This window comes from Hemiscyllium ocellatum, chromosome 28 (genome assembly GCF_020745735.1).
Source record: "Hemiscyllium ocellatum isolate sHemOce1 chromosome 28, sHemOce1.pat.X.cur, whole genome shotgun sequence".
NCBI classification, from domain to species: Eukaryota; Metazoa; Chordata; class Chondrichthyes; order Orectolobiformes; family Hemiscylliidae; genus Hemiscyllium; species Hemiscyllium ocellatum.
Window position 1 is genome coordinate 1,206,325 of NC_083428.1, and position 26,016 is coordinate 1,232,340.

The 26,016-nt window shown below is 45.4% G+C and overlaps 1 protein-coding gene across 1 annotated transcript in view; it reads left to right on the forward strand.

The window, feature by feature from the left end:
• Positions 1–26,016, forward strand: part of kxd1 (KxDL motif containing 1) — a 93,700-nt gene that overhangs the window by 45,860 nt on the left and 21,824 nt on the right. Inside the window, exon 2 of the mRNA XM_060846542.1 lies at positions 14,609–14,714. Within this exon, the coding sequence (XP_060702525.1) occupies positions 14,620–14,714 (95 nt within the window). The 5' untranslated portion in view covers positions 14,609–14,619. The remainder of the gene's footprint in view (positions 1–14,608; positions 14,715–26,016) is intronic.

The following is a 26,016-nucleotide window of genomic DNA, read 5'->3' on the forward strand; positions in this document are numbered from 1 at the left end:
CTGGGGTACAGTACTGGTGGGGACAGGTCTGTCACTGTATAACACGGGTACAGTACTGTGGGGACAGGTCTGTCACTGTATAACACTGGGGTACCGTACTGGTGGGGACAGTTCTGTCCCTGTATAACTCTGGGGTACAGTACTGGTGGGGACTGGTCTGTCACTGTATAACACTGGGGTACAGTACTGTGGGGACAGGTCTGTCACTGTGTAACACTGGGGTACAGTACTGTGGGGACAGGTCTGTCTCTGTAGAACACTGGGGTACAGTACTGGTGGGGACAGGTCTGTCCCTGTATAACACTGGGGCACAGTACTGGTGGGGACATGTCTGTCTCTGTATAACACTGGGGTACAGTACTGGTGGGGACAGGTCTGTCGCTGTGTAACACTGGGGTACAGGACTGGTGGGGACAGGGCTGTCCCTGTGTAACACTGGGGTACAGTACTGATGGGGACATGTCTGTCCTTGTATAACACTGGGGTACAGTACTGGTGGGGACATGTCTGTCTCTGTATAACACTGGGGTACAGTACTGGTGGGGACAGGTCTGTCGCTGTGTAACACTGGGGTACAGGACTGGTGGGGACAGGGCTGTCCCTGTGTAACACTGGGGTACAGTACTGATGGGGACATGTCTGTCCTTGTATAACACTGGGGTACAGTACTGGTTGGGACAGGTCTGTCGCTGTATAACACTGGGGTACAGTACTGGTGGGGACAGGTCTGCCATGTATAACACTGGGGTGCAGTACTGGTGGGGACTGGTCTGTCTCTGTATAACACTGGGGTACAGTACTTGTGCGGAAAGGGCTGTCCCTGTATAACACTGGTGTACAGTACTTGTGCGGAAAGGGCTGTCCCTGTATAACACTGGGGTACAGTACTGGTGGGGACAAGTCTGTCCCTGTATAACACTGGGGTGCAGTACTGGTGGGGACTGGTCTGTCTCTGTATAACACTGGGGTACAGTACTGGTGGGGCCAGGTCTGTCCCTGTATAACACTGTGGTACAGTACTGGTCGGGACAGGAGTTTGTCACTGTATAACACTTTGGTTCAGTACTGATGGGGACAGGTCTGTCCCTGTGTAACACTGGGGTACAGTACTGGTGGGGACAGGTCTGTCTCTGTATAACACTGGGGTACAGTACTGGTGGGGACAGGTCTGTCCCTGTATAACACTGGGGTACAGTACTGGTGGGGACAGGTCTGTCCCTGTATAACACTGGGGTACAGTGCTGGTCGGGACAGGAGTTTGTCACTGTGTAACACTTTGGTTCAGTACTGATCGGGACAGGTCTGTCCTTGTATAACACTTTGGTTCAGTACTGATGGGGACAGGTCTGTCCTTGTATAACACTGGGGTACAGTACTGGTGGGGACAGGTCTGTCCCTGTATAACACTGGGGCACAGTACTGGTGGGGACAGGTCTGTCTGTGTATAACACTGGGGTACAGTACTGGTGGGGACAGGTCTGTCCCTGTATAACACTGGGGTACAGTACTGGTGGGGACAGGTCTGTCCCTGTATAACACTGGGGCACAGTACTGGTGGGGACAGGTCTGTCCCTGTATAACACTGGGGTATAGTACTGGTGGGGACAGGGCTGTCCCTGTATAACACTGGGGTACAGTACTGATGGGGACAGGTCTGCCATGTATAACACTGGGGTGCAGTACTGGTGGGGACTGGTCTGTCTCTGTATAACACTGGTGTACAGTACTTGTGCGGAAAGGGCTGTCCCTGTATAACACTGGGGTACAGTACTGGTGGGGACAAGTCTGTCCCTGTATAACACTGGGGTACAGTACTGGTGGGGGCAAGTCTGTCCCTGTATAACACTGAGGTACAGTACTGGTGGGGACAGGCCTGTCCCTGTGTAACACTGGGGTACAGTACTGGTGGGGATAGGTCTGTCGCTGTGTAACACTGGGGTACAGTATTGGTGTGGACAGGTCTGTCGCTGTATAACACTGGGGTACAGTACTGGTGGGGACAGGTCTGTCCCTGTATAACACGGAGGTACAGTACCGGTGGGGACAGGTTTGTCCCTGTATAACACTGGGGCACAGGACTGTGGGGACAGGTCTGTCCCTGTATAACACTGGGGTACAGTACTGGTGGGGACAGGTTTGTCCCTGTAGAACACTGGGGTACAGTACTGGTGGGGACAGGTCTGTCCCTGTATAACACTGGGGCACAGTACTGGTTGGGACAGGTCTATCGCTGTATAACACTAGGGTACAGTACTGGTCGGGACAGGTCTGCCGTGTATAACACTGGGGTGCAGTACTGGTGGGGACTGGTCTGTCTCTGTATAACACTGGGGTACAGTACTTGTGCGGAAAGGGCTGTCCCTGTATAACACTGGGGTACAGTACTTGTGCGGAAAGGGCTGTCACTGTATAACACTGGGGTACAGTACTGGTGGGGACAGGTCTGTCACTGTGTAACACTGGGGTACAGTACTGTGGGGACAGGTCTGTCACTGTATAACACTGGGGTGCAGTACTGGTCGGGACAGGTCTGTCCCTGTGTAACACTGGGGTACAGTACTGGTGGGGACAAGTCTGTCCCTGTATAACACTGGGGTACAGTACTGGTGGGGACAGGTCTGTCACTGTATAACACGGGTACAGTACTGTGGGGACAGGTCTGTCCCTGTATAACAGTGGGGTACAGTACTGGAGGGGACAGGTCTGTCACTGTATAACACTGGGGTACAGTACTGGTGGGGACAGGTCTGTCACTGTATAACACTGGGGTACAGTACTGGTGGGGACAGGTCTGTCACTGTGTAACACTGGGGTACAGTACTGTGGGGACAGGTCTGTCACTGTATAACACTGGGGTGCAGTACTGGTCGGGACAGGCCTGTCCCTGTGTAACACGGAGGTACAGTACTGGTGGGGACAGGTCTGTCCCTGTATAACACGGAGGTACAGTACTGGTGGGGACAGGTCTGTCCCTGTATAACACTGGGGCACAGGACTGTGGGGACAGGTCTGTCCCTGTATAACACTGGGGTACAGTACTGGTGGGGACAGGTTTGTCCCTGTATAACACTGGGGCACAGTACTGGTGGGGACAGGTCTGTCCCTGTATAACACTGGGGTATAGTACTGGTTGGGACAGGTCTATCGCTGTATAACACTGGGGTACAGTACTGGTCGGGACAGGAGTTTGTCACTGTCTAACACTTTGGTTCAGTACTGATGGGGACAGGTCTGTCCCTGTATAACACTTTGGTTCAGTACTGATGGGGACAGGTCTGTCCTTGTATAACACTGGGGTACAGTACTGGTTGGGACAGGTCTGTCGCTGTATAACACTGGGGTACAGTACTGGTGGGGACAGGTCTGTCCCTGTGTAACACGGAGGTACAGTACTGGTGGGGACAGGTCAGTTACTGTATAACACTGGGGCACAGGACTGTGGGGACAGGTCTGTCCCTGTATAACACTGGGGTACAGTACTGGTGGGGACAGGAGTTTGTCACTGTATAACACTGGGGTACAGTACTGGTGGGGACAGGTCTGTCACTGTGTAACACTGGGGTACAGTACTGTGGGGACAGGTCTGTCACTGTATAACACTGGGGTGCAGTACTGGTCGGGACAGGCCTGTCCCTGTGTAACACGGAGGTACAGTACTGGTGGGGACAGGTCTGTCCCTGTATAACACGGAGGTACAGTACTGGTGGGGACAGGTCTGTCCCTGTATAACACTGGGGCACAGGACTGTGGGGACAGGTCTGTCCCTGTATAACACTGGGGTACAGTACTGGTGGGGACAGGTTTGTCCCTGTATAACACTGGGGTACACAGTACTGGTGGGGACAGGTCTGTCCCTGTATAACACTGGGGTATAGTACTGGTTGGGACAGGTCTATCGCTGTATAACACTGGGGTACAGTACTGGTCGGGACAGGAGTTTGTCACTGTCTAACACTTTGGTTCAGTACTGGTGGGGACAGGTCTGTCCCTGTGTAACACGGAGGTACAGTACTGGTGGGGACAGGTCAGTTACTGTATAACACTGGGGCACAGGACTGTGGGGACAGGTCTGTCCCTGTATAACACTGGGGTACAGTACTGGTGGGGACAGGTCTGTCACTGTATAACACGGGTACAGTACTGTGGGGACAGGTCTGTCACTGTATAACACTGGGGTACCATACTGGTGGGGACAGGTCTGTCCCTGTATAACTCTGGGGTACAGTACTGGTGGGGACTGGTCTGTCACTGTATAACACTGGGGTACAGTACTGTGGGGACAGGTCTGTCACTGTGTAACACTGGGGTACAGTACTGTGGGGACAGGTCTGTCACTGTATAACACTGGGGTACAGTACTGGTGGGGACAGGTCTGTCACTGTATAACACTGGGGTACAGTACTGTGGGGACAGGTCTGTCACTGTATAACACTGGGGTACAGTACTGGTCGGGACAGGTCTGTCCCTGTATAACACTGGGGTACAGTACTGGTGGGGACAGGTCTGTCCCTGTATAACACTGGGGTACAGTACTGGTGGGGACAGGTCTGTCTCTGTAGAACACTGGGGTACAGTACTGGTGGGGACAGGTCTGTCTCTGTAGAACACTGGGGTACAGTACTGGTGGGGACAGGTCTGTCCCTGTATAACACTGGGGCACAGTACTGGTGGGGACATGTCTGTCTCTGTATAACACTGGGGTACAGTACTGGTGGGGACAGGTCTGTCGCTGTGTAACACTGGGGTACAGGACTGGTGGGGACAGGGCTGTCCCTGTGTAACACTGGGGTACAGTACTGATGGGGAACGGTCTGTCCTTGTATAACACTGGGGTACAGTACTGGTTTGGACAGGTCTGTCGCTGTATAACACTGGGGTACAGTACTGGTGGGGACAGGTCTGCCATGTATAACACTGGGGCACAGTACTGGTGGGGACTGGTCTGTCTCTGTATAACACTGGGGTACAGTACTTGTGCGGAAAGGGCTGTCCCTGTATAACACTGGGGTACAGTACTTGTGCGGAAAGGGCTGTCCCTGTATAACACTGGGGTACAGTACTGGTGGGGACAAGTCTGTCCCTGTATAACACTGGGGTGCAGTACTGGTGGGGACTGGTCTGTCTCTGTATAACACTGGGGTACAGTACTGGTGGGGCCAGGTCTGTCCCTGTATAACACTGTGGTACAGTACTGGTGCGGACAGGTCAGTTACTGTATAACACTGGGGTACAGGACTGTGGGGACAGGTCTGTCCCTATATAACACTGGGGTACGGTACTGGTGGGGACTGGTCTGTCTCTGTATAACACTGGGGTACAGTACTTGTGCGGAAAGGGCTGTCCCTGTATAACACTGGGGTACAGTACTTGTGCGGAAAGGGCTGTCCCTGTATAACACTGGGGTACAGTACTGGTGGGGACAAGTCTGTCCCTGTATAACACTGGGGTGCAGTACTGGTGGGGACTGGTCTGTCTCTGTATAACACTGGGGTACAGTACTGGTGCGGACAGGTCAGTTACTGTATAACACTGGGGTACAGGACTGTGGGGACAGGTCTGTCCCTATATAACACTGGGGTACGGTACTGGTTGGGACAGGTCATTCACTTTTTATCACTGGGATACAGTACTGGTGGGGACAGGTCTGTCCCTGTGTAACACTGGGGTACCGTTCTGGTGGGGACAGGTCTGTCCCTGTATTACCCTGGGGTACAATACTGGTGGGGACAGGTCTGTTACCATATAACACTGTGGTACAGTACTGGTGTGGACAGATCTGTCACTATATAACAGTGGGCTACAGTACTGGTGGTGATTAGATTACATTCCCTACCGTGTGGAAACAGGCTCTTCGGCCTAAGAAGTTCACACCGACCCTCCGAGAGAGGCCCATTTCCCTCTGACTGATGCACCTAACACTACGGGCAGTTTAGCATGGCCGATTCACCTAACCTGCACCACTTTGGACTGTGGGAGGAATCCGGAGTACCTGGAGAAAACCCACGCAGACACGGGGAGAATGTGCAACTCCACACAGACAGTCGCCCGAGGCTGGAATCGAGCCAGAGTCCAAGCTTACTAACCAGGCCGCCTTTATTCTCATCCAAATCATTTATATAAAAGAGGACCCAGAACAATCTCTTGTGAAATACAGCTTGTCACAGGCCTCCCGTCCAATAACCAACCCTCCACCATTACTCTGTCTTCTGCTGTTTAGCCAATTGGCAAGCTCACCCTGAATTCCATGTGAACTAAGTTTACTAATTAGTCTACCATGCGGAACCTTGTCAAAGGCTTTACAAAAATCCAAATAAACAATGTCTGCTGCTCTGCCATCATCAACTTTTTTAGTAACTTCCTGAAAAAACTCAATCAAGTTGTGAGGCATGATTTTCCTCACACAAAACCATGCTTTCTATTCCTAATTTTTTTTGCCTCTCTAAATGTTCATAAATCTTGTCTTTTATTATCACCTCCAACAATTTACCCACGACCAAAGTCAGACTCTCAGGTCTATTGTTCCCTGGTTTCTCTTGACAATTTTTCTCTTGACAATAGTTATGGATGATGCAAATATTTCTGCAAGGGATCTTGTAATTTCCTCCCTTACTTCCCACAATGTTCCGGAAGTTTATTGACCTTGATATTCTCTAAACCTTATAAACTTTGTCTTCTGTAATATGAACTGTTTTAAAACATCAAAGTTTATTTCTCTGCGTTCTGCAGACACCATTTCTTTTTCCACAGTAAAAACTGAGATGAATTATTCATTTAGTGACTCTCCCATCTCCTGAGGTTCAACACAAAGATGACCTCCTTGATCATTAAGAGGCAAAAGTGAGGACTGCAGATGCTGGAAACCAGAGTCTAGGTTAGAGTGGTGCTGGAAAAGCACAGCAGGTCAGGCAGCATCCATGGAGCAGGAAAATGATGTTTTGGGCAAAAGCCCTTCATCAGGAATGGAGGCAGGGAGCCTCCAGGGTGGAGAGAGAAATGGGGGAGGGGGGTGCTGGGGAGAAGGTAGCAAAGAGTACAGTGGGTGGATGGAGGTGATAGGTCAGAGGGGAGGATGGGACGGATAGATGGGAAGGGAGTTTGGCAGGTAGGACAGGTGATGAGGGTGGTGCTGAGCTGGAAGTTAGGAACTGGGGTAAGGTTGGGGGAAGGGAAATTGGGAAACTGGTGAAGTCCACATTGATGCCCTGGGCTTGAAGTGTTCCGAGGCAGAAGATGAGGCGTTCTTCCTCCCAGGCGTCAGGTGGTGTGGGAGTGGCAGTGGAGGAGGCCCAGGATCTGCATGTCCTCGGCAGAGTGGGAGTGGGAGTTGAAACGTTGGGCCACGGGGTGGTGGGGTTGATTGGTGCGGGTGTCCCAGAGATGTTCCCTAAAGCACTCTGCGAGGGGGCATCCAGTCTCCCCAATGTAGAGGAGACCGCATCGGGAACAACGGATACATTAAATGACATTGGTGGATGTGCAGGTAAAACGGGATGGATGTGGAAGGCTCCTTTAGGGCCTTGGATGGAGGTGAGGGAGGAGGTGTGGGCGCAGGTTTTGCAATTACTGCGGTGGCAAGGGAGGATGCCAGGAAGAGAGGGTGGGTTGTAGGGGGGCATGGTCCTGACCACGTAGTCACGGAGGGAACGGTCTTTGCGGAAAACGGAAAGGGGTAGGGAGGGACATATATCTGTGTTGGTGGGTCTGTTTGAGGTGGTGGAAATGTCAGTGTGGTTTATGCGAAGGTTGGTGAGGTAGAAGTTGAGGACCGGGGGGTTCAGTCCTTGTTACGGTTGGAGAACGGAGGTGTGGAATGTGGATGAGATGCGTTGGAGGGCATCTTCAACCACTTGGGAAGGGAAATTGTGGGCTTAAAAGGAGGCCATCTGGTGTGTTCTGTGGTGGAACTGGTCCTCCTGGGAGCAGATACGGCAGAGGTGGAGGAATTGGGAATACCGGATGGCATTTTTGCAGGAGGTAGGGTGGGAAGAGGTGTAATCCAGGTAGCTGTGTGAGTCGGTGGGTTTGTAATAAAAAAAATCAGTGTCCTGTCGGTCGTCATTAATGGAGATGGAGAGGTCCAGGAAAGGGAGGGAGGTGTCAGAGATGGTCCAGGTGAACTTAAGGTCAGGGTGGAATGTGTTGGTAAAGTTGATGAACTGCTCAACCTCCTCGCGGGAGCACGTGGTGGTGCCGATGCACTCATCAATGTAGCGGAGGAAGAGGTGGGGAGTGGTGCCGGTGTAACTACAGAAGATGGACTGTTCTATGTAGCCAACAAAGAGACAGGCATAGCTGGGGCGCATACGTGTGCCCATGGCTACCCCTTTGGTCTGGAGAAGGTGGGAGGATTCGAAGGAGAAATTGTTGAGGGTGAGGACCAGTTCAGCCAAACAAATGAGTGTCACTGGAAGGGTACTGTTGGGGATGTCGGGAGAGGAAGAAATGGAAGGCATGGAGGCCCTGGTCATGGCAGGTGGAGGTTTAGAGGGACTGGATATCCATGGTGAAGATGAGACGTTGGGGGCCGGGAAAACTGAAGTCTTGGTGGAGGTATAGGTTATGTTAAGAGGCCCTACCCTCTCTCTAGTTAACCTCTTGCTCTTGCTTCTTCTTGTAGAATCTCTTTGGATTATCCTTCGCCTTATCTGCCAATATTATCTCAGATCCCCTCTTTGCCTTCCTCACTTCTCTCTTATGAATGCCCCTCCCCTCTTTATATTGATTAACAGATTCACTTGAACCAAGTTGATCGTCCTTTATTCTTGACGAGAACCTCAACATCTTTATTCATCCATTGTTTCTTAATGTCACCAACCTTCCCTTCACTCAAACAGGAACAAAATGCCTCTGAACACTCCTCATCACACTCTCTAATACTCACTTGTCAGACATCCTTCTATCTGTGAACAGTCTACTCTAATCAACATTTGAAAGTCTTGCATCATTAAAATTTGCCTTAAAATTAATAACTTTAATGGAAGGTTTATGCTTTTCATGATTCTGGGTAATCCAAGATGGAGGACGGGAAGCATTTCTGGTTTTAAGAGCTGCTCCTTTTTTTTGAGGTATTTTAGGTGTTGGAGGTGATTTCCTCAAATTCCAGGAGCAGCAATTACTGTTTGTTTTGGAACTTTGGGAAAAAAAGTCAAATCAACAGCAGTTTAAAAGGGAGAAGAGCAGACAAAGGAAGCACATGGTGAGGGCAGTGCAGGGGAGAGAGGAGAGAGAACCTGCACAGTTCCCGCCTTTGCTGTTTGAATTCGTGTATCGCTGGGACATCGGAGTGCATCTGGGAAAATTAACAAACAGTGAAATTTTACAACTAATCTTGGAGGAACTGTTGGGCGAAGTTCACAGCTCAGAATCAGATAAGTTACTTGTTGTTTTAAGTCTGTCCAAGAGAGAGGCTGCAGTAGTGAGTGTAGTGGATTCTTTCTTGATTATATGTTTTTGGAGATAAGTCTCTCTTGATTAAACTTAAAATATAAGCCATAGCTATTAATTTAACCTGGGGCAGTGTTTGTAGAGGAATAAGACGACGTTATTTTCTGGGTCTGTAGATTGTGAAGTGATATGCACTTCTTGTCAGATGTGGGAGTTTAAAGAGAGTTTAAGGGTTACTGCGGATTATATCTGCCCTAAATGCTGTTGGATGCAAATCTTGCCAGATTGAGTGGATCAGTTGGAGAGACAGATAGAAGCGATGAGGAATTTGCAGCAGCAACATTATTTGACGGATGGCAGTTACAGGAAGAGGGGAAAGTCTCAGATACAGTCACATAGATGGGTTAACTCCAGGAAAGGTAAGAGAGGTAGGCAGCTAGTGCAGGAGTCTTTTGTGGATATACCTATTTCAAACAGGTACGCTGTTTTGGAAAATTTAGAGGGTGATGGATTCTCAGGGGAACGTAGCACAAACAGGGTAAAAAATGAGGTCTGCAGATGCTGGAGATCAGAGCTGAAAATGTGTTGCTGGTTAAAGCACAGCAGGTTAGGCAGCATCCAAGGAATAGGAAATTCGATGTTTCGGGCATAAGCCCTTCATCAGGAATCTTTTCACAACGTAGCACAAACAGCCAAGTTTCTGGTATTGAGACTGGTTCTAATGCAACGAGGGGTACGTCGGCTTCCAAGAGATCAACTGTGTTTGGGGATTCTGTAGTCAGAGGTACAGACAGATGTTTCTGTGGCCAGCAGAGAAAAAGCAGAATGGTGTGTTATTTCCCTGGTGCCAGGATCAAGGATGTCTCAGAGAGGGTGCAGAATGTTCTCACGGGGGAGAGGGGCCAGCGGGAGGTCATTGTCCACATTGGAACCACCGTTATTGGAAGGGAAAAGGTTGAGATTCTGAAGGGAGATTACAGAGAGTTAGGCAGAAATTTAAAAAAGAGGTCCTCAAGGGTAGTAATATCTGGATTACTCCCCGTGCTACGAGCAAGTGAGGACAGGAATAGGAGGATAGAGCAGATGAATGCATGGCTGAGGAGCTGGTGTATGGGAGAAGGATTCACTTTTTGGATCATTGGAATCTCTTTTGGGGTAGAAGTGACCTGTACAAGAAGGATGGATTGCACCTAAATTGGAAGGGGACTAATATACTGGCAGGGAGATTTGCTAGAACTGCTTGGGAGGATCTAAACTAGTAAGACAGGAGGGTGGGACCCAGGGAGATAGTGAGGAAAGAGATCGATCTGAGACGGGTGCAGCTGAGAACAGAAGTGAGTCAAACAGTCAGGGCAGGCAGGGACAAAATGGGACTACTAAATTAAACTGCATTTATTTCAATGCAATGGGCCTAACAGGGAAGGCAGATGAACTCAGGGCATAGTTAGGATCATGGGACTGGGATATCATAGCAATTACAGAAACATGGCTCAGGGATGGGCAGGACTGGCAGCTTAATTTTCCAGGATACAAATGCTACAGGAAGGACAGAAAGGGAGGCAAGAGAGGAGGGGGAGTGGCATTTTTGATAAGGGATAGCATTACAGCTGTGCTGAGGGAGGATATTCCTGGAAATATATCCAGGGAAGTTGAACTGAGTGGAACTGAGAAATAAGAAAGGGATGATCACCTTATTGGGACTGTATTATAGACCCCCCAATAGTCAGAGGGAAATTGAGAAACAAACTTGTAAGGAGATCTCAGCTATCTGTAAGAATAATAGGGTAGTTATGGTAGAGGATTTTAACTTTCCAAACATCGACTGGGACTGCCATAGTGTTAAAGGTTTAGATGGTGAAGAATTTGTTAAGTGTGTACAAGAAAACTTTCTGATTCAGTATGTGGATGTACCTACTAGAGAAGGTGCAAAACTTGACCTACTCTTGGGAAATAAGGCAGGGCAGGTGACTGAGGTGTCAGTGGGGGAGCACTTTGGGGCCAGCGATCATAATTCTATTAGTTTTAAAATAGTGATGGAAAAGGATAGATCAGATCTAAAAGTTGAAGTTCTAAATTGTAGAAAGGCCAATTTTGACGGTATTAGGCAAGAACTTTCGAAAGCTGATTGGAGGCAGATGTTCGCAGGTAAAGGGACGGCTGGGAAATGGGAAGCCTTCAGAAATGAGATAACAAGAATCCAGAGAAATATATTCCTATCAGGGTGAAAAGGAAGGCTGGTAGGTATAGAGAATGCTGGATGACTAAAGAAATTGAGGGTTTGGTTAAGAAAAAAAAGGAAGCATATGTCAGGTACAGACAGGATAGATCGAGTGAATCCTTAGAAGAACATAAAGGCAGTAGGAGTATACTTAAGAGGGAAATCAGGAGGTCAAAACGGGGACATAGCTTTGGCAAATAGAATTAAGGAGAGTCCAAAGCGTCTTAACAAATATATTAAGAACAAAAGTGTAACTAGGGGGAGAATAGGTCCCCTCAAAGATCAGCAAGGTGGCCTTTATGTGGAGCCACAGAAAATGAGGGAGATACTAAATGAATATTTTGCATCCATATTTACTGTGGAAAAGGATATGGAAGATCTAGACTGTAGGGAAATAGATGGTGACATCTTGAAAAATGTCCAGATTACAGAGGAGGAAGTGCTGGATGTCTTGAAACGGTTAAAGGTGGATAAATCGCCAGGAACTGATCAGGTGTACCTGAGAACTCTGTGGGAAGCTAGAGAAGTGATTGCTGGGCCTCTTGCTGAGATATTTGTATCATCGATAGTCACAGGTGAGGTGCCGGAAGACTGGAGGTTGGCAAACGTGGTGCCACTGTTTAAGAAGGGTGGTAAAGACAAGCCAGGGAACTATAGACCAGTGAGCCTGACCTCTGTGGTGGGCAAGTTGTTGGCGGGAATCCTGAGGGACAGGATGTCCATGTATTTGGAAAGGCAAGGACTGATTAGGGTTAGCCAACATGGCTTTGTGCATGGGAAATCATGTCTCAAACTCGGTTGAGTTTTTTGAGAAGTTACAAAGAGGATTGATGAGGGCAGAGCATTAGATGTGATCTATGTGGACTTCAGTGAGGCGTTTGACAAGGTTCCCCACGGGAGACTGATTAGCAAGGTTAGAACTCATGGAATACAGGGAGAACTAGCCATTTGGATACAGAACTGGCTCAAAGGTAGAAGACAGAGGGTGGTGGTGGAGGGTTGTTTTTCAGACTGGAGGCCTGTGATCAGAGGAGTGCCACAAGGATCGGTGCTGGGCCTTCTACTTTTTGTCATTTACATAAATGATTTGGATGCGAGCATAAGAGGTACAGTTAGTAAGTTTGCAGATGACACCAAAATTGGAGGTGGAGTGGACAGCGAAGAGGGTTACCTCAGATGACAACAGGATCTGGACCAGATGGGCCAATGGGCTGAGAGGTGGCAGATGGAGTTTAATTCAGATAAATGTGAGGTGCTGCATTTTGGGAAAGCAAATCTTAGCAGGACTGATGCACTTAATGGTAAGGTCTTATGGAGTGTTGCTGAACAAAGAGACCTTGGAGTGCAGGTTCATAGCTCCTTGAAAGTGGAGTCGCAGGTAGATAGGATAGTGAAGGCGGTATTTGGTATGCTTTCCTTTATTGGTCAGAGTATTGAGTACAGGAGTTGGGAGGTCATGTTGCGGCTATACAGGACATTGGTTAGGCCACTGTTGGAATGTTGCATGTAATTCTGGTCTCCTTCCTATCGGAAAGATGTTATGAAACTTGAAAGGGTTCAGAAAAGATTTACATAGATGTTGCCAGGGTTGGAGGATCTGAGCTACAGAGGAGGCTGAACAGACTGGGGCTGTTTTCCCTGGAGTGTCAGAGGCTGAGGGGTGACCTTATAGAGATTTACAAAATTATGAGGGGCAAGGATAGGATAAATAGACCAAGTCTACTCCCTGGGGTCGGGGAGTCCAGAACTTGAGGGCTTAGGTTTAGGGAGAGAGGGGAAAGATATAAAAGAGACCTAAGGGGAAACTTTTTCACGCAGAGGGTGGTACGTGTATGGAATAAGCTGCCAGAGGATATGGTGGAGGCTGGTACAATTGCAACATTTAAGAGGCATTTGGATGGGTATATGAATAGGAAGGGTTTGGAGGGATATGGGCCGGGTGCTGGCAGGTGGGACTATATTGGGTTGGGATATCTGGTCGGCATAGACGGGTTGGACTGAAGGGTATGCTGTATGTATATGCTGTATATCTCTATGACTCTATTACTATTTTGAAACTAAGAATTATGACCCATAGTATTCCCACACTTTTACTTCCGTCACCTACCCTGCCTTATTGCACAAAAGAAGGTCTATATTTGCTCCTCTAGCCGGAGCATCTACACATTGATAACACTGGGGTACAGTACTGATGGGGACAGGTCTGTATGGGGTACAGTACTGATGGGGACAGGTCTGTCTCTGTATGTCACTGGGGTACAGTACTGGTGGAGAAGGACTGTCTCTTTATAACCCTGGGGTACAGTACTGGTTGGGACCGGTCTGTTAATGTATGACACTGGAGTACAGTATTGTTAGTATATAACACTGGGTATAGTTCGAGTGGAGACAGATCTGTCAGTATGTAACACTGGCTTACAGTGCTGAGTGTGGTGCCGGAAAACCACAGCATGTCAGGCAGCATCCGAGGAGCAGGAGAATCAATGTTTCGGGCATAAGCCCTTATCAGGAATGGTCTTCTGCCCGAGAAGTCAATTCTCCTGCCCCTCGGATGCTGCCTGACCTGCTGTGCTTTTCCAGCACTGCATTCTCAACTCTGATCTCTAGCATCTGTAGTCCTAATTTTCTTCTGGATTATAGTACTGTTGGGGACAGATCTGTCGCATTATAGCATATGGCTGTGGTACTAGTGGGAACAGGTACATCACTGTATAAAAATGGGATACAGTACTAGTGGGCACAGATCTGGTACTATGCAACACTGGATTGTAGCACTGGTGAGACGTATCTGTTGCAGTGTAACATGGGGCTACAGTTCTGGTGGGGTCGGGTTTGGCACTATCTAGCAAATGGCTATAGTATTGGTGGGGCGGGTCCATCGCAGTCTAACACTGGATTACAGTACTCATGTGGACAGATCTGTCACTGTAACAGAATAATGCCAGGGTTGGTATGTACTCCAGCATTGAGTGATCAATTCTATGTAATAAAATGTGTGTTTTTCAGGTTCACCCAGAATGGAGGCCTCTGCCTCCGCTGTGTTCTGCAGCAGGATGCTGAGTATGGTGAACCGTGAGGATGTTAATGCTATTGTACAGGCACAAAGACACATGTAAGTACCAGGTTGATGCAGGCCCTGGCTTCACAGGTGTCCTTCACTATGTACTTTTGAGAACATTTACTTTCAATGCAGTCGTGCGATGCTGACTATCAGTGGGGTTTGGGTTCCAGATAACCTGACTCTTATTGGAGTACTGTGAAGAATGGTCATGAGAAATATTACACTTCTCTATTTGGAAACTTGGGTTGTCATTTGGACAGAACTATGTATAGCTTAAGGTTTGATGTATGATTTTACATTGTGTGGGTTAAGAAATGTGGATATAGGTGCATTTTTGAGTTTGAGAGCAGCAATGTCATATCTGGAAGTAGTTTAGATTAGATTAGATTCCCTACAGTGTGGAAACAGGTCCTTTGGCCCAACAAGTCCTCACTGACCTTCCAAAGAGTAACCCACCCAAACCCATTTACCTCTGACTAATGCACCCATCACTATGGGCAATTTAGCATGGCCAATTCACCTGACCTGCGCATCTTTGGATTGTGGGAGGAAACCAGAGCACCCGGAGGAAATTCACATAGACACTGGGAGAATGTGCAGACTCCACACTGACAGTTGCAGCAGACTGAATGAGAAAACATTAGCTTTGAAGGCTTCATGAAGTCAATTTCTCAGTTGCTTGCTGGGCCCTGGGAACAGTGAAGAGTGTTTAATCTTCATCCAACGTCTAACTAGTTACTCAATCTAATTAACTTTTACTCGTCAATGAGTTACCAACTGGACAAAGGTAGCAATGCCAACAATGCTCCGTCATCTATTACACTGTTTGTTTGTTATTGATTAAAGATTTCTGTTGCACTGAAAACATTTAGCTTTTTGCCAGTCTTTTACTGTGATTTATCACTGACATGCTTTGTTGATCTAATGAAAGTAAACTTCAGCAAATTACAGCTGAAGTTTGGAAATGTATAAATAAATAAATGAAAAGCTTAGAGAAGGCCCAGTGCGAGTCTGCAAAGGACTTAAAGCAGTAACAGGCCTGAGGCAATGAGAAAGCAAAGATAGCCAGTTTCAAAGAACAAGCCAACAAAATCTAACTTTTTTATTTGTTCAAGGAATGTGGGTGTGATTAGTTTGGGCAGTATTTATCGCCCACTCTGCATGAGAAGGTGGGGGTGAGCTGCCTTCTTGAACTGCAGCAGTGCATGTGCTGTGGGTTGACCCACAATGCCCTTAGGGAGGGAATTCCAGGTTTTTTGACCCAGTGACAGTGAAGGTACAGTGATATGTTTCCAAGTCAGGATGGTGAGTGGTTTGGAGGGGAACTTGCAGGCAGTGGTCTTCCCACGTATCTGCTGCCCTTGTCCTTCTAGATGGTCATAGTTTTTTACTTTTCATTGAAGGAGATTTGGTGTGTCATTGCAATGATAAACCCCAGGATATTTGCATGCATTTATGTGAGGCTATTAAAAGCCTTTACATGAATGGTTCAGTGCTTTGAGAACAAAATACAGATGAGAGAGAACAAATTCGTCTCTTGTCTGGCAAGAAGGTGTCCAATGCCTCTGCCTGAGAGAAAGAAAAATCACTTTTCAAAAGAACGAACCATCCAGAAACTTTTTTCAGGGAGTTTGCTGTACTGACAAAAAAAAAGATAGTGTTAGCTTAGAAGCCTCCAGAGCAGGCCAAGAGAAAATAAGTGCTGAGTTGTTTAATGTTAGTAAAAGAAAAGGTTTTGGTTGGCAATAGAGGAGAAAGAAAAGAAAATATTTCTTTTCTTGTGGAATGTAGGCATTGCTGGCTGATCATCCCTAGTTGCCCTTGAGAAGGTGGTGGTGAGCTGCCTTCTTGAACTGCTCAGCCCATGTGCCGCATAATACTGTTAGGGAGGGAGTTCCAGGATTTTGACACAGCAACAGTGAAGAAACAGTGATGAAACAGTCGGGATGGTGAGTGGCTTAGATGGGAACTTTCAGGGGGTGGTATTCCCATGTATCTGCTGTGCTTATCCTTCCAGATGGAAGTGGTCTTGGTTTTAGAAGGTGCTCCCCAAGAATCTTTGGTGAGTTCTGCAGTGCGCATTGTAGGTAATACTCACTGCTGCTACTGAGCTTGGGTGGTGGAGTAAGTGGATGTTTGTGGATGTGTTACACTTCAGGTGGGCTGCTTTGTCCTGAATGGTGTCAAGCTTCCTGAGTGTTGTTGGAACTGCATCCATCCAGGCTAGTGGAGAGTTTTCCATCACACAGGAATTTTAAAAAGCCTAAACTCCAAGTAGGGAACTCAGACTATGTTACTTGGTTGGAGTGAAAGAAGAAAAAAGTAGTAGTTTAGTTCTTGTCTCATTGGGGGATTTGATTTTTACTTGAAATCTATATTCAGTACATAAATATACAGAGGATGGAGTTAAATATATTTCACATTATTTGTAAAGGTCGCTGCAAAATTGAAGTGGCCAAGAAATGTTTGTTCCTTAATGTTCCAGAGTACCCTAATATGTAAGCTAGGTGTTACATACACCAGTTTATCCGAAGAACAATCTGCAAACTATGAAGCTGTTAACAAAGTAATACTCCATGCGTATTAATTAAATTTAAACTCCAAGAAATAAACCTAAGCAGACATTTGTAGAATTTTCAAGAAGAAAACAAATGCTGTAGGATTTATAGTTTTGATCATTGAAATTAAAATTTGGGAATTGGTGGAAAATCGTGACTGCGGAAAAGTTCATAAATTGTATTCCAGTAACCCTTAAGGCCTCCATTGATGAGCATCAAAGATCTAAGAAGTAGCAATTATGAACTTAGGAAATAAAAACAAAAGTAGATCCCAAAGTTTGACCCTTTGAAACTGCTCCCCAATCAATAAGATTATTGCTGATCTGTTTGTATTTTGAATTCCACTTCTCATCTGCCTTCTTCAGCCCTCGATTCTCCTGTGTAAGGAGAGTCTATCTGCCTCTGTCTTAAAAATATTCAGCAGTGCTCTCTTCACTGCTTTCTGAGGCAAACATTCTAAAGTTATACAACTCTCTGAGAGAAAAAGAAATTCTCCTTACCACTGTCCTGTAAGGGCAACCCCTAACTTTTTTTTACCCACAAGAGCAAACATCCTCTCCATATGTACCTTGCCAAAAACACTTCAGGATCTTCAGGACCTCACTTTTAAACTTCAGTCAAGTCACTCTTCATTTTTCTGCAATGGAAATAAGCTCAATCTGTCCAATCTTTCTCCTAAGATGAGCCACTCATTCCAGGTATCAAGCTAGCAAATATCCTCTAAACTACTTTACATCCTTCCTTCAATAAGGAGACCTAAAATGTATATGGTATTCAAGATATTGCCTCATCAATAACCTGCATAACTGAGAAACGTCCTTTTAGTTTTAATTTCTCTCAGTAAAGGTAAGCATTCCCATTAGCCTTCTTGATTACATACTTTAACTGTCTACTAACTTTTTGTGATTCATGAACAAGAATATCTAAATCCCTCGGCACCTCAGATTTCCACCGTCATTCTGCATTAAAACAATACTATTTTTTAAATTTCTTCTTGACAAAGTGAACAACTTCACGTAATGGTTTGGAGATGCCGGTGTTGGGCTGGGGTGTACAAAGTTAAAAATCACACAATACCAGGTTATAGTCCAACCGGTTTAATTGGAAGCACTAGCTTTTGGAGCGCCGCTCCTTCATCAGGTGGTTGTGGAGGACACAATTGTAAGGCACAGAATTTATAGCAAAACTTTACAGTGTGATGTAACTGAAATTATATATTGAAAAATACCTTGATTGTTTGTTGAGTTCTTTCATCTGTTCAAATACCATGATAGGAACATTCCTTGTCACAATGGATGTTTCAGCACTCTACACCAGCATCCCCCACAATGACTGCATCACGGCAAAAGCCTAAGTCCTCAACACCAGCAACTGCCAAACTCCAAACACCGTCCTACAACTCATCCACTTTATCCTCGATCACCATGTCTTCACTTTGACAACCAGTTCTTCATCCAGACACATGGAAGAGCCGTGGGGACTAAATTTGCACCCCAATATGCCAACATCTTCATTCACAGGTTCGAACAAGACTTCTGGACCCATGGCGAGGAGTCACTGATAAAACTACACAGTGATATCAACGAGTTTCATCCCACCATCAAACCCACCATGGACTACTCTCTACTATCTGTCTCATTCATGGACACATGCATCTCCATCAAGGATGGATACCTCAGCACCACACTCTACCATAAACCCTCGGATAACCTCACAATGCTACACTTCTCCAGCTTTCACCCAAAACATATTGAAACAGCCATCTCCTATGGACAAGCCCTACGTGTACACCGGATCTGCTCAGATGAAGAGGAACGTGACGGGCACCTGGAAGTGCTCAGGGATGCCCTCACAAGAACTGGATACGATGCTCAACTCATCGACTGCCAGTTCCGACATGCCTCGGCAAGGAACCTTAATGACCTCCTCAGGAGACAGACACGTGCTGCAACCGACAAGGTACCCCTTATTGTTCAGTACTTCCCAGGAGCTGAAACACTACACCATGTTCTTCGCGGCCTGCAACACATTATCAATGAGGATGAGCACCTCACCAAGACCTTCCTCACACCTCCACTACTTGCCTTTAAACAACCGTCAAACCTCAAACAAATCATTGTTCATAGCAAGCTGCCCGGCTCTCAGGACAACTCCATACAACCCTGTCACAGTAGGTGCTGCAAGGCGAGTCAGAGTGTGGACCTGGATACCACCATTACACATGGGGACACCTCCCACCATGTACATGGTAGGTAAAAAAAAAAGGTTTTGTGATTTACACATGAAAGAAGTGAAGCCAACATGGTATTCAAACAGATGAAAGAACTCAACAGACAATCAAGGTATTTTACAATATATAATTTCAGTTACATCACACTGTAAAGTTTTGCTATAAATTCTGTGCCTTACAACTCTGTCCTCCACAATCACCTGGTGAAGGAGAGGCGCTCCAAAAGCTAGTGCTTCCAATTAAACCTGTTGGACTATAACCTGGTGCTGTGTGATTTATTTTAACTTCGCGTAAGTCCACATTATGGTCTATCTGCCAGATTGTTGCCCACTCACTCAACCTGTTTGTCTTTCTGCAAGCTCTTTGCTTCTTCACAACATACATTCCAATCTGTCTTTGAGTCAAATAAAAATTGTAGCTACCATGCCTTTTGTATTGGATTAGATTCCCTATAGTGTGGAAACAGGCCCTTCGGCCCAACAAGTTCACACCAATCCTCCGACGAGTAACCCACCCAGAGCCATTTCCCTCTGACTAATGCACCTAACACAATGGGCAATTTAGCATGGCCAGTTCACCTGACCTGCATATTTTTGGACTGTGGGAGGAAAATGGAGCTCCTGGAGGAAACCCATGCAGACACGGGGAGAATGTGCAAATACCACACAGACAGTCACCAGGGACTGGAATTGGATCTGGGACCCTGGTGCTGTGAGGCAGCAGTGCTAACCACTGAGCCACCGTGCCACCCTAACAGCAACATTTGTTGTAGGGATAACAAAAAATTCCGAATGAAGAAATAATTTTACTTTGGGGAATGATCTGGTGGATTCAAATATATTGACTTTGCTGAGAATATTGGAATAAGCAGCAGAAGTAAAAGAAAATGAGAAGATACAGGAATAATGTCTTGGATTGTTTCCTGATTGTGTTGTAACTATATTACAAACTCATAGAATTAAACAGGAACAGGAATAGTTTGCTCTCTCATAAGAGATTAATGTGTAAAATTAAAGCACATGGGATTAGGGATAGTGTATTGAAATAAATAGAGAATTAGTTAGCAGACCAGAAACAGTAGGATTTAATTTTTTTTCCCCTGAATGGCAGGCAGTGATGTGGACTATAGTAGGATTGATATTAGGACCCCAGCTGTTCACAATATAATTTAATGATTTAGATGAGGGAACTAAGTGTGATGTCACAAAATTTGCCGATGACACAAAGCTGGATGATGGGGAGAGCTGTGAGCAGAATGCAGATATTTTGCAGTGTGATTTGGACAGGGTGAGGGACTGGGCAGATTTACGGTAGATGCAGTACAATGTGAATAAATGTGAAGTTATGCTGTTTAGTGGCAAAAATAGGAAGGCAGATTATGTTTGGCTGTAAATTGAGAAAGGAGAGTGTTCCCTGAGACCTGGGTATATTGTACAAGAGTTGTTGAAAGTAAGCAGCAGGCAGTAAAGAAGAGAAACTGTACATTGGCCTCCATAGCGAGAGGGTTCGAGGACAGAAACAGAGATTTCTTGTTGCAGTTATACAGGGCATTGGTGAGGCCACGTGTGGAGTCTTGTGTGCAGTTTTGGTCTTTTCTGAGGATTGATGTTTTTGTGATAAAGGGAGTGCAGTGAAAGTTTACCAAATTGATTCCAGGGAATGGCAGGATGATAAATGAGCAATTGATTCAGTTAGGATTGTAGTCACTGGAAGTTGGAAGAATAAGTTGGGGGGTGTGGAGGGGGAGGGGAATCTCATCAAAACCTAATAAAATTCCAACTGGTCTAGACAGGTTAGATGCTGGGAAGATGTTCCTGATGGTAGGGGGACTCCAGAACCAGGGGTCTCAGTTTAAGAATAAAGGGTAAACTTTAATCAGACTGAAAAGAGGAGAAAGTTCTTCATCCAGGGATGGGTGAAATTCACGACCACAAAAAGTTGTTGAGGGCAAAATGTGATTTCCAGGAAGTGGTAGATATGTCCCTTGAGTCAAAAGGGACCACGGAGTTTCAGGGGAGAGTAGGATTAGGGTATTGAGCTCAATGATGATCAATGATTGAATGGCGGAGCAGGCTAGAGGGGCTGAACTCCTGCTCCTATCACCTACATTTCTGTGAAAGTGTTTGATTTGGAAATTTAATTATCTGACGTTTTTTTTGAAAACCTAATTGACAAAGGATGGATATAAGAATGAACCTGACATGCTTAGTCCATCATCTTTAATAGAAATGCAACATGTAGATGCTGAATTATGAACCGTATCAAACAGCATACTCAAAAATTGTATCAGAACCAATACCTGTGACAAAGAATTACTAAGTAAATGGAGACCACCTCAAAAATTCCAGTCAAGGAGTAACATGCACTCATCCAGCAGATGGTTGTTCCTCCTGAGTACCAGAATGAGACTTTACAAGTGGCTCATAAAGTTCCGCTGGCAGGGCATTTAGAAGAAAGCAGGTTAAAAACTGTAATATTTCAATTGCCTCGGGATAACTTAACAACATAGTGGAGTTGTGGAAATAACCTAACCATCAGTTAAAACTACACCTTTCATTTTGCTACCAGCTTTCCAAGAACCATCTTCATTTATAAGAGCCCCTTATCTAAAAGCAAGAATGGGATTTATTTCTTTTAATAGTTATAGAAGTTTATAAGAGACTTTCTGAAGCAGTGCCTTTGGGGGAAATTATGGCAAAAATCATAGTGGTGAAGTTAGTTCAACTTTTTACAAGACATGGATTACACAAAGAAATTGCAAGTGTGCGCTAGTAAGTTGACACAATGGTTGGTGGAGTTGTGGATAGTGTAGACATCTGTTGTACGTTGCAACGGGACATTGACAGGATGCAAAGCTGGGCTGCGAAGTGGCAGATGGAGTTTAATTTGAATGCAGGTTACAGGGTTAAAGGTAGGATTCTTGGCAGTGTGGAGGAATGGAGGGATCTTGGGGTCCATGTCCACAGATACATTAGGGACATTTAAGCAACTCTTGGATAGGCACGTGGAAGATAGTACAACGCAGGGTATGTAGGTTAGTCTGATCTAAGCCGGCACAACATTGAAAGCCGAAGGGCCTATACTATGCTGCACTGTTATATGTTCTATGTTCTAAAGACCATGGGATTACGATACAATTTTATGTTACAAAGCTTAAAAGAAATAATGAATAATTTTCAAATAAAATATTTTACGTATTCAGCTTTTTATCAACAATCTTAAGGAGTGTCAGAAAGATAGCATCAAACTTTAAAGAGCACCATTAGAGTTTATTGTCAGACGTGTCTTATGTGAAAGACACAACATTTTTCAGTTAGGGGTGCTTCTGAAGAGTCCACAGGATTTAGTCTTTTTGAACTGATATACAGATGTGGGTTGAGAAGATCTGTTAAATTAATTAAAGAAAATGTATGAACCAAAACTCTCAGACTACATGCCCAGTCTATGTGTCAAGTTTCTGAGAAAAACTAACCACTGTGAGTTGGCCAAAAACCACATGAAGAATGTAAAACAAACCATGAAAGTTAGAACAGATAAAAAGACCAAAACTCAGACTTTTATCATTGCAGAGAAGGTTATCTAGTACAGTTATCTGGAACCGTGGGAAGCAAAGTTCACTGGACATAATTCATATCATTGTGTCTCTTTTTGATTTAATAATGTAATCTGCACTTCAGACAGGAAGAGCAGAGTCTGAGCAGATAGGGAACCCCAACTGAGTTTTTTGCTTCTGTTTTCACTAAGGAATAGGACCTTGTTGTGAATGAAAACTTTGAGGAGCTGGGATACAGGCTTGACCAGATCAGGATTGATGAAGTTGATGTGCTGGAAATTTTAGAAAACTTTAAGATTGATAAGTCCCCAGGGCCAGACCACATTTATTCTAGGCTGCTCCAGGAAGCGAGAAAGGAGGTTGCTAAGCTGCTGGCGAGGATCTTTGCCTCCTCACTCTCTACGGGAGTCGTACTGGAGGATTAGAAGGAGGCAAATGTTGTTCCTCTTTTCAAGAAAGGTAATAGGGAAATCCCTGGCAATTACAGACCAGTCAGTCTTGCGTCTGTGGTCAGCAAAGTTTTGGAAAGAATTCTGAGGAATAGAATTTATGACTATTTGGCAAAGCATAGTGAGATTAAAGGCAGTCAGCATGGCTTTGTGAGGGACAGGGCATGCCTCACAAATATTATTGAGTTATTTGAGGAAGTGTCAAGACAGATTAAGCAGTGGATGTGGTGTATATGGACTTCAGCAAGGCATTTGATAAAGGCATTTGATAAGATTCCCCATAGTAGGCTCATTCATAAAGTCAGGAAGTATGGGATACAGGGAGATTTGGCTATCTGGATTCAGAATTGGTTGGAGATGGAAAGTATTCTGCCTGGAGGTCAGTGATGAGTGGGGTCCCGCAGGGCTCTGTTCTTGGGCCTCTGCTCTTTGTAGTTTTTGTAAATGACTTGGATGAGGGGGTTGAGGGGTGGGTTAGTAAATTTGCAGATGACACAAAGGTTGGAGGTGCCGTTGATAGTAACAAGGATCGTTGCAGGCTGCAGCGTTACATAGACAGGATGTAGAGCTGGACTGAGAAATGGCAGGTGGAGTTCAACCTGGATAAATGTGAAGTGATGCATTTTGGAAGGTTGAACTCGAATGCTGAATATAGGATTCAAGACAGGATTCTTGGCAGTGTGGAGGAACAGCAGGTTCTGGGTGTGCAGGTACATAGATCCCTCAAAGTTGCCACCCAAGCCAATAGGGTTGTTAAGAAAGCATATGGTGTTTTGGCTTTCATTAACAGGGGGTTGAGTTTAAGAGCCGCGAGGTTTTGCTGCAGCTCTACAAATCCCTGGTGAGACCACACTTGGAATATTGTGTCCAGTTCTGGTTGCCCTACGATAGGAAAGATACAGAGGCTTTGGAGAGGGTGCAAAGAAGGTTTACCAGGATGCTGCCTGGACTGGAGGGCTTGCCTTAGGAAGAAAGGTTGACTAAGCTTGGACTTTCCTCTCTGGAGAGGAGGAGGAGGAGAGGTGACCTGATCGAGGTATACAAGATAGTGTGAGGAATAGAGCCAGTAGCCAGAGACTTCTCCCCAAGGCAGGATTGACTGATATGAGGGGTCATAGTTTGAAGATATTAGGAGGAAGGTATAGAGGAGACATCAGAGGTAGGTTCTTATGCAGAAAGTTGTAAATGCATGGAATGCGTGGTCAGTGGTGGTGGTGGAAGCAGAGTCATTGGAGACGTTTAAGCAACTGCTGGATATGCACATGGACAGCAGTGGGTTGAGGGGTGCAGAGGTTAAGTTACTATATTTTACACGAAGATTAAACCTCTGCACAACATCGTGGGCCAAAGGGCCTGTTCTGTGTTCTAATAGGAATTGGGTCATTTGTTAAAGTGTCACGGTAATGGAGAGAAGTATATTTACAACGGTAAAAGAAATGGGGAGTGAAGTTAAAATGTCAGAATGATAAAAGAATAAATCAGAAATTGAAAATTAAAAAGTTAACCCTCCTCAAAATCAGATTAGTTAACACAGAGGTGCTTGAAAAATTATAATTTTAAATTTTTACGGAAGTTGTAAATTTGACAACTTGGTTTGTGTTTAGACAAACTTGCAAAGAACAAGTCCAACTCTTTAATCGTTTGCTTGGTTACAAAAAGCCAATTTGGTCATCAATTTGAATGAAAATTAAACTGATTTGAATTTGAATTTTCAAAGGGAAAGTGCATTAAGTGGGCACACTGTGTTACAAGGCACAATACCAAGAAAAGCCAAAAATAAAGTTAACTTGGATCTTCCCATTCCTTTAACAAAAAGAGAATCATCTTGGTATATTGGAACAAGGCAATTTTATCAGGTTTCCAAATTTCAAAACTTTAATTGCTCCTTTGACAAGGTTTTTTTCAAAACAGATCTGAAATTTGAATGGACAAAAGAATACCAGAGTGCCTTTGACATCTTGAAAGTTGTAATGACTACCAAGTCTGTAGTGGTGATAGGGTGTCTCGAAATGGGTTTATATGTATTTAAGTGAGGCTGTTAAAACCGACAGTGAATAATTTAATAACATTTAAGGAAACAAAGAGTAAAAAGAAAGAATATTGGGCTAAGTGTCTTATGGCACGGGGGTGGGAATTGAGGACAGACACAAAAATCATTCTTTTTAAATAGACAGTCATCAGACAGTTTTTTTGAGTGAATGTGCAGAACTGTGGCTAGCTTAGCAACCTCCAGAGTAGCCAGGGTGCAAGAACTGAAGTCCTGTGTGATTTTTGTGAGTAGAAGAGAAAGATCTAAAAACAGAAGATTATGAAAGAGGAGATTAAGGAATCCTTGTTAAGAAAGTGAATTGCGGTCGTAGTTTGAGTCTCATGAAGAGACACTAGCTGAAGAAGTGAATGCTGAACTTGATTGAAAAGAAACCAAAATCAGCTGTTGCCCTGAAGAAGGAACTTTAGAGTGGAAATAGGGTGTGCTTTCACTGAGGTTTGAGTATCTGTAGGATTATTTTTGAGTAGAAAAGCATTGAATCTTTACTTCTAATTGGTGTAATAACTAGTTCCT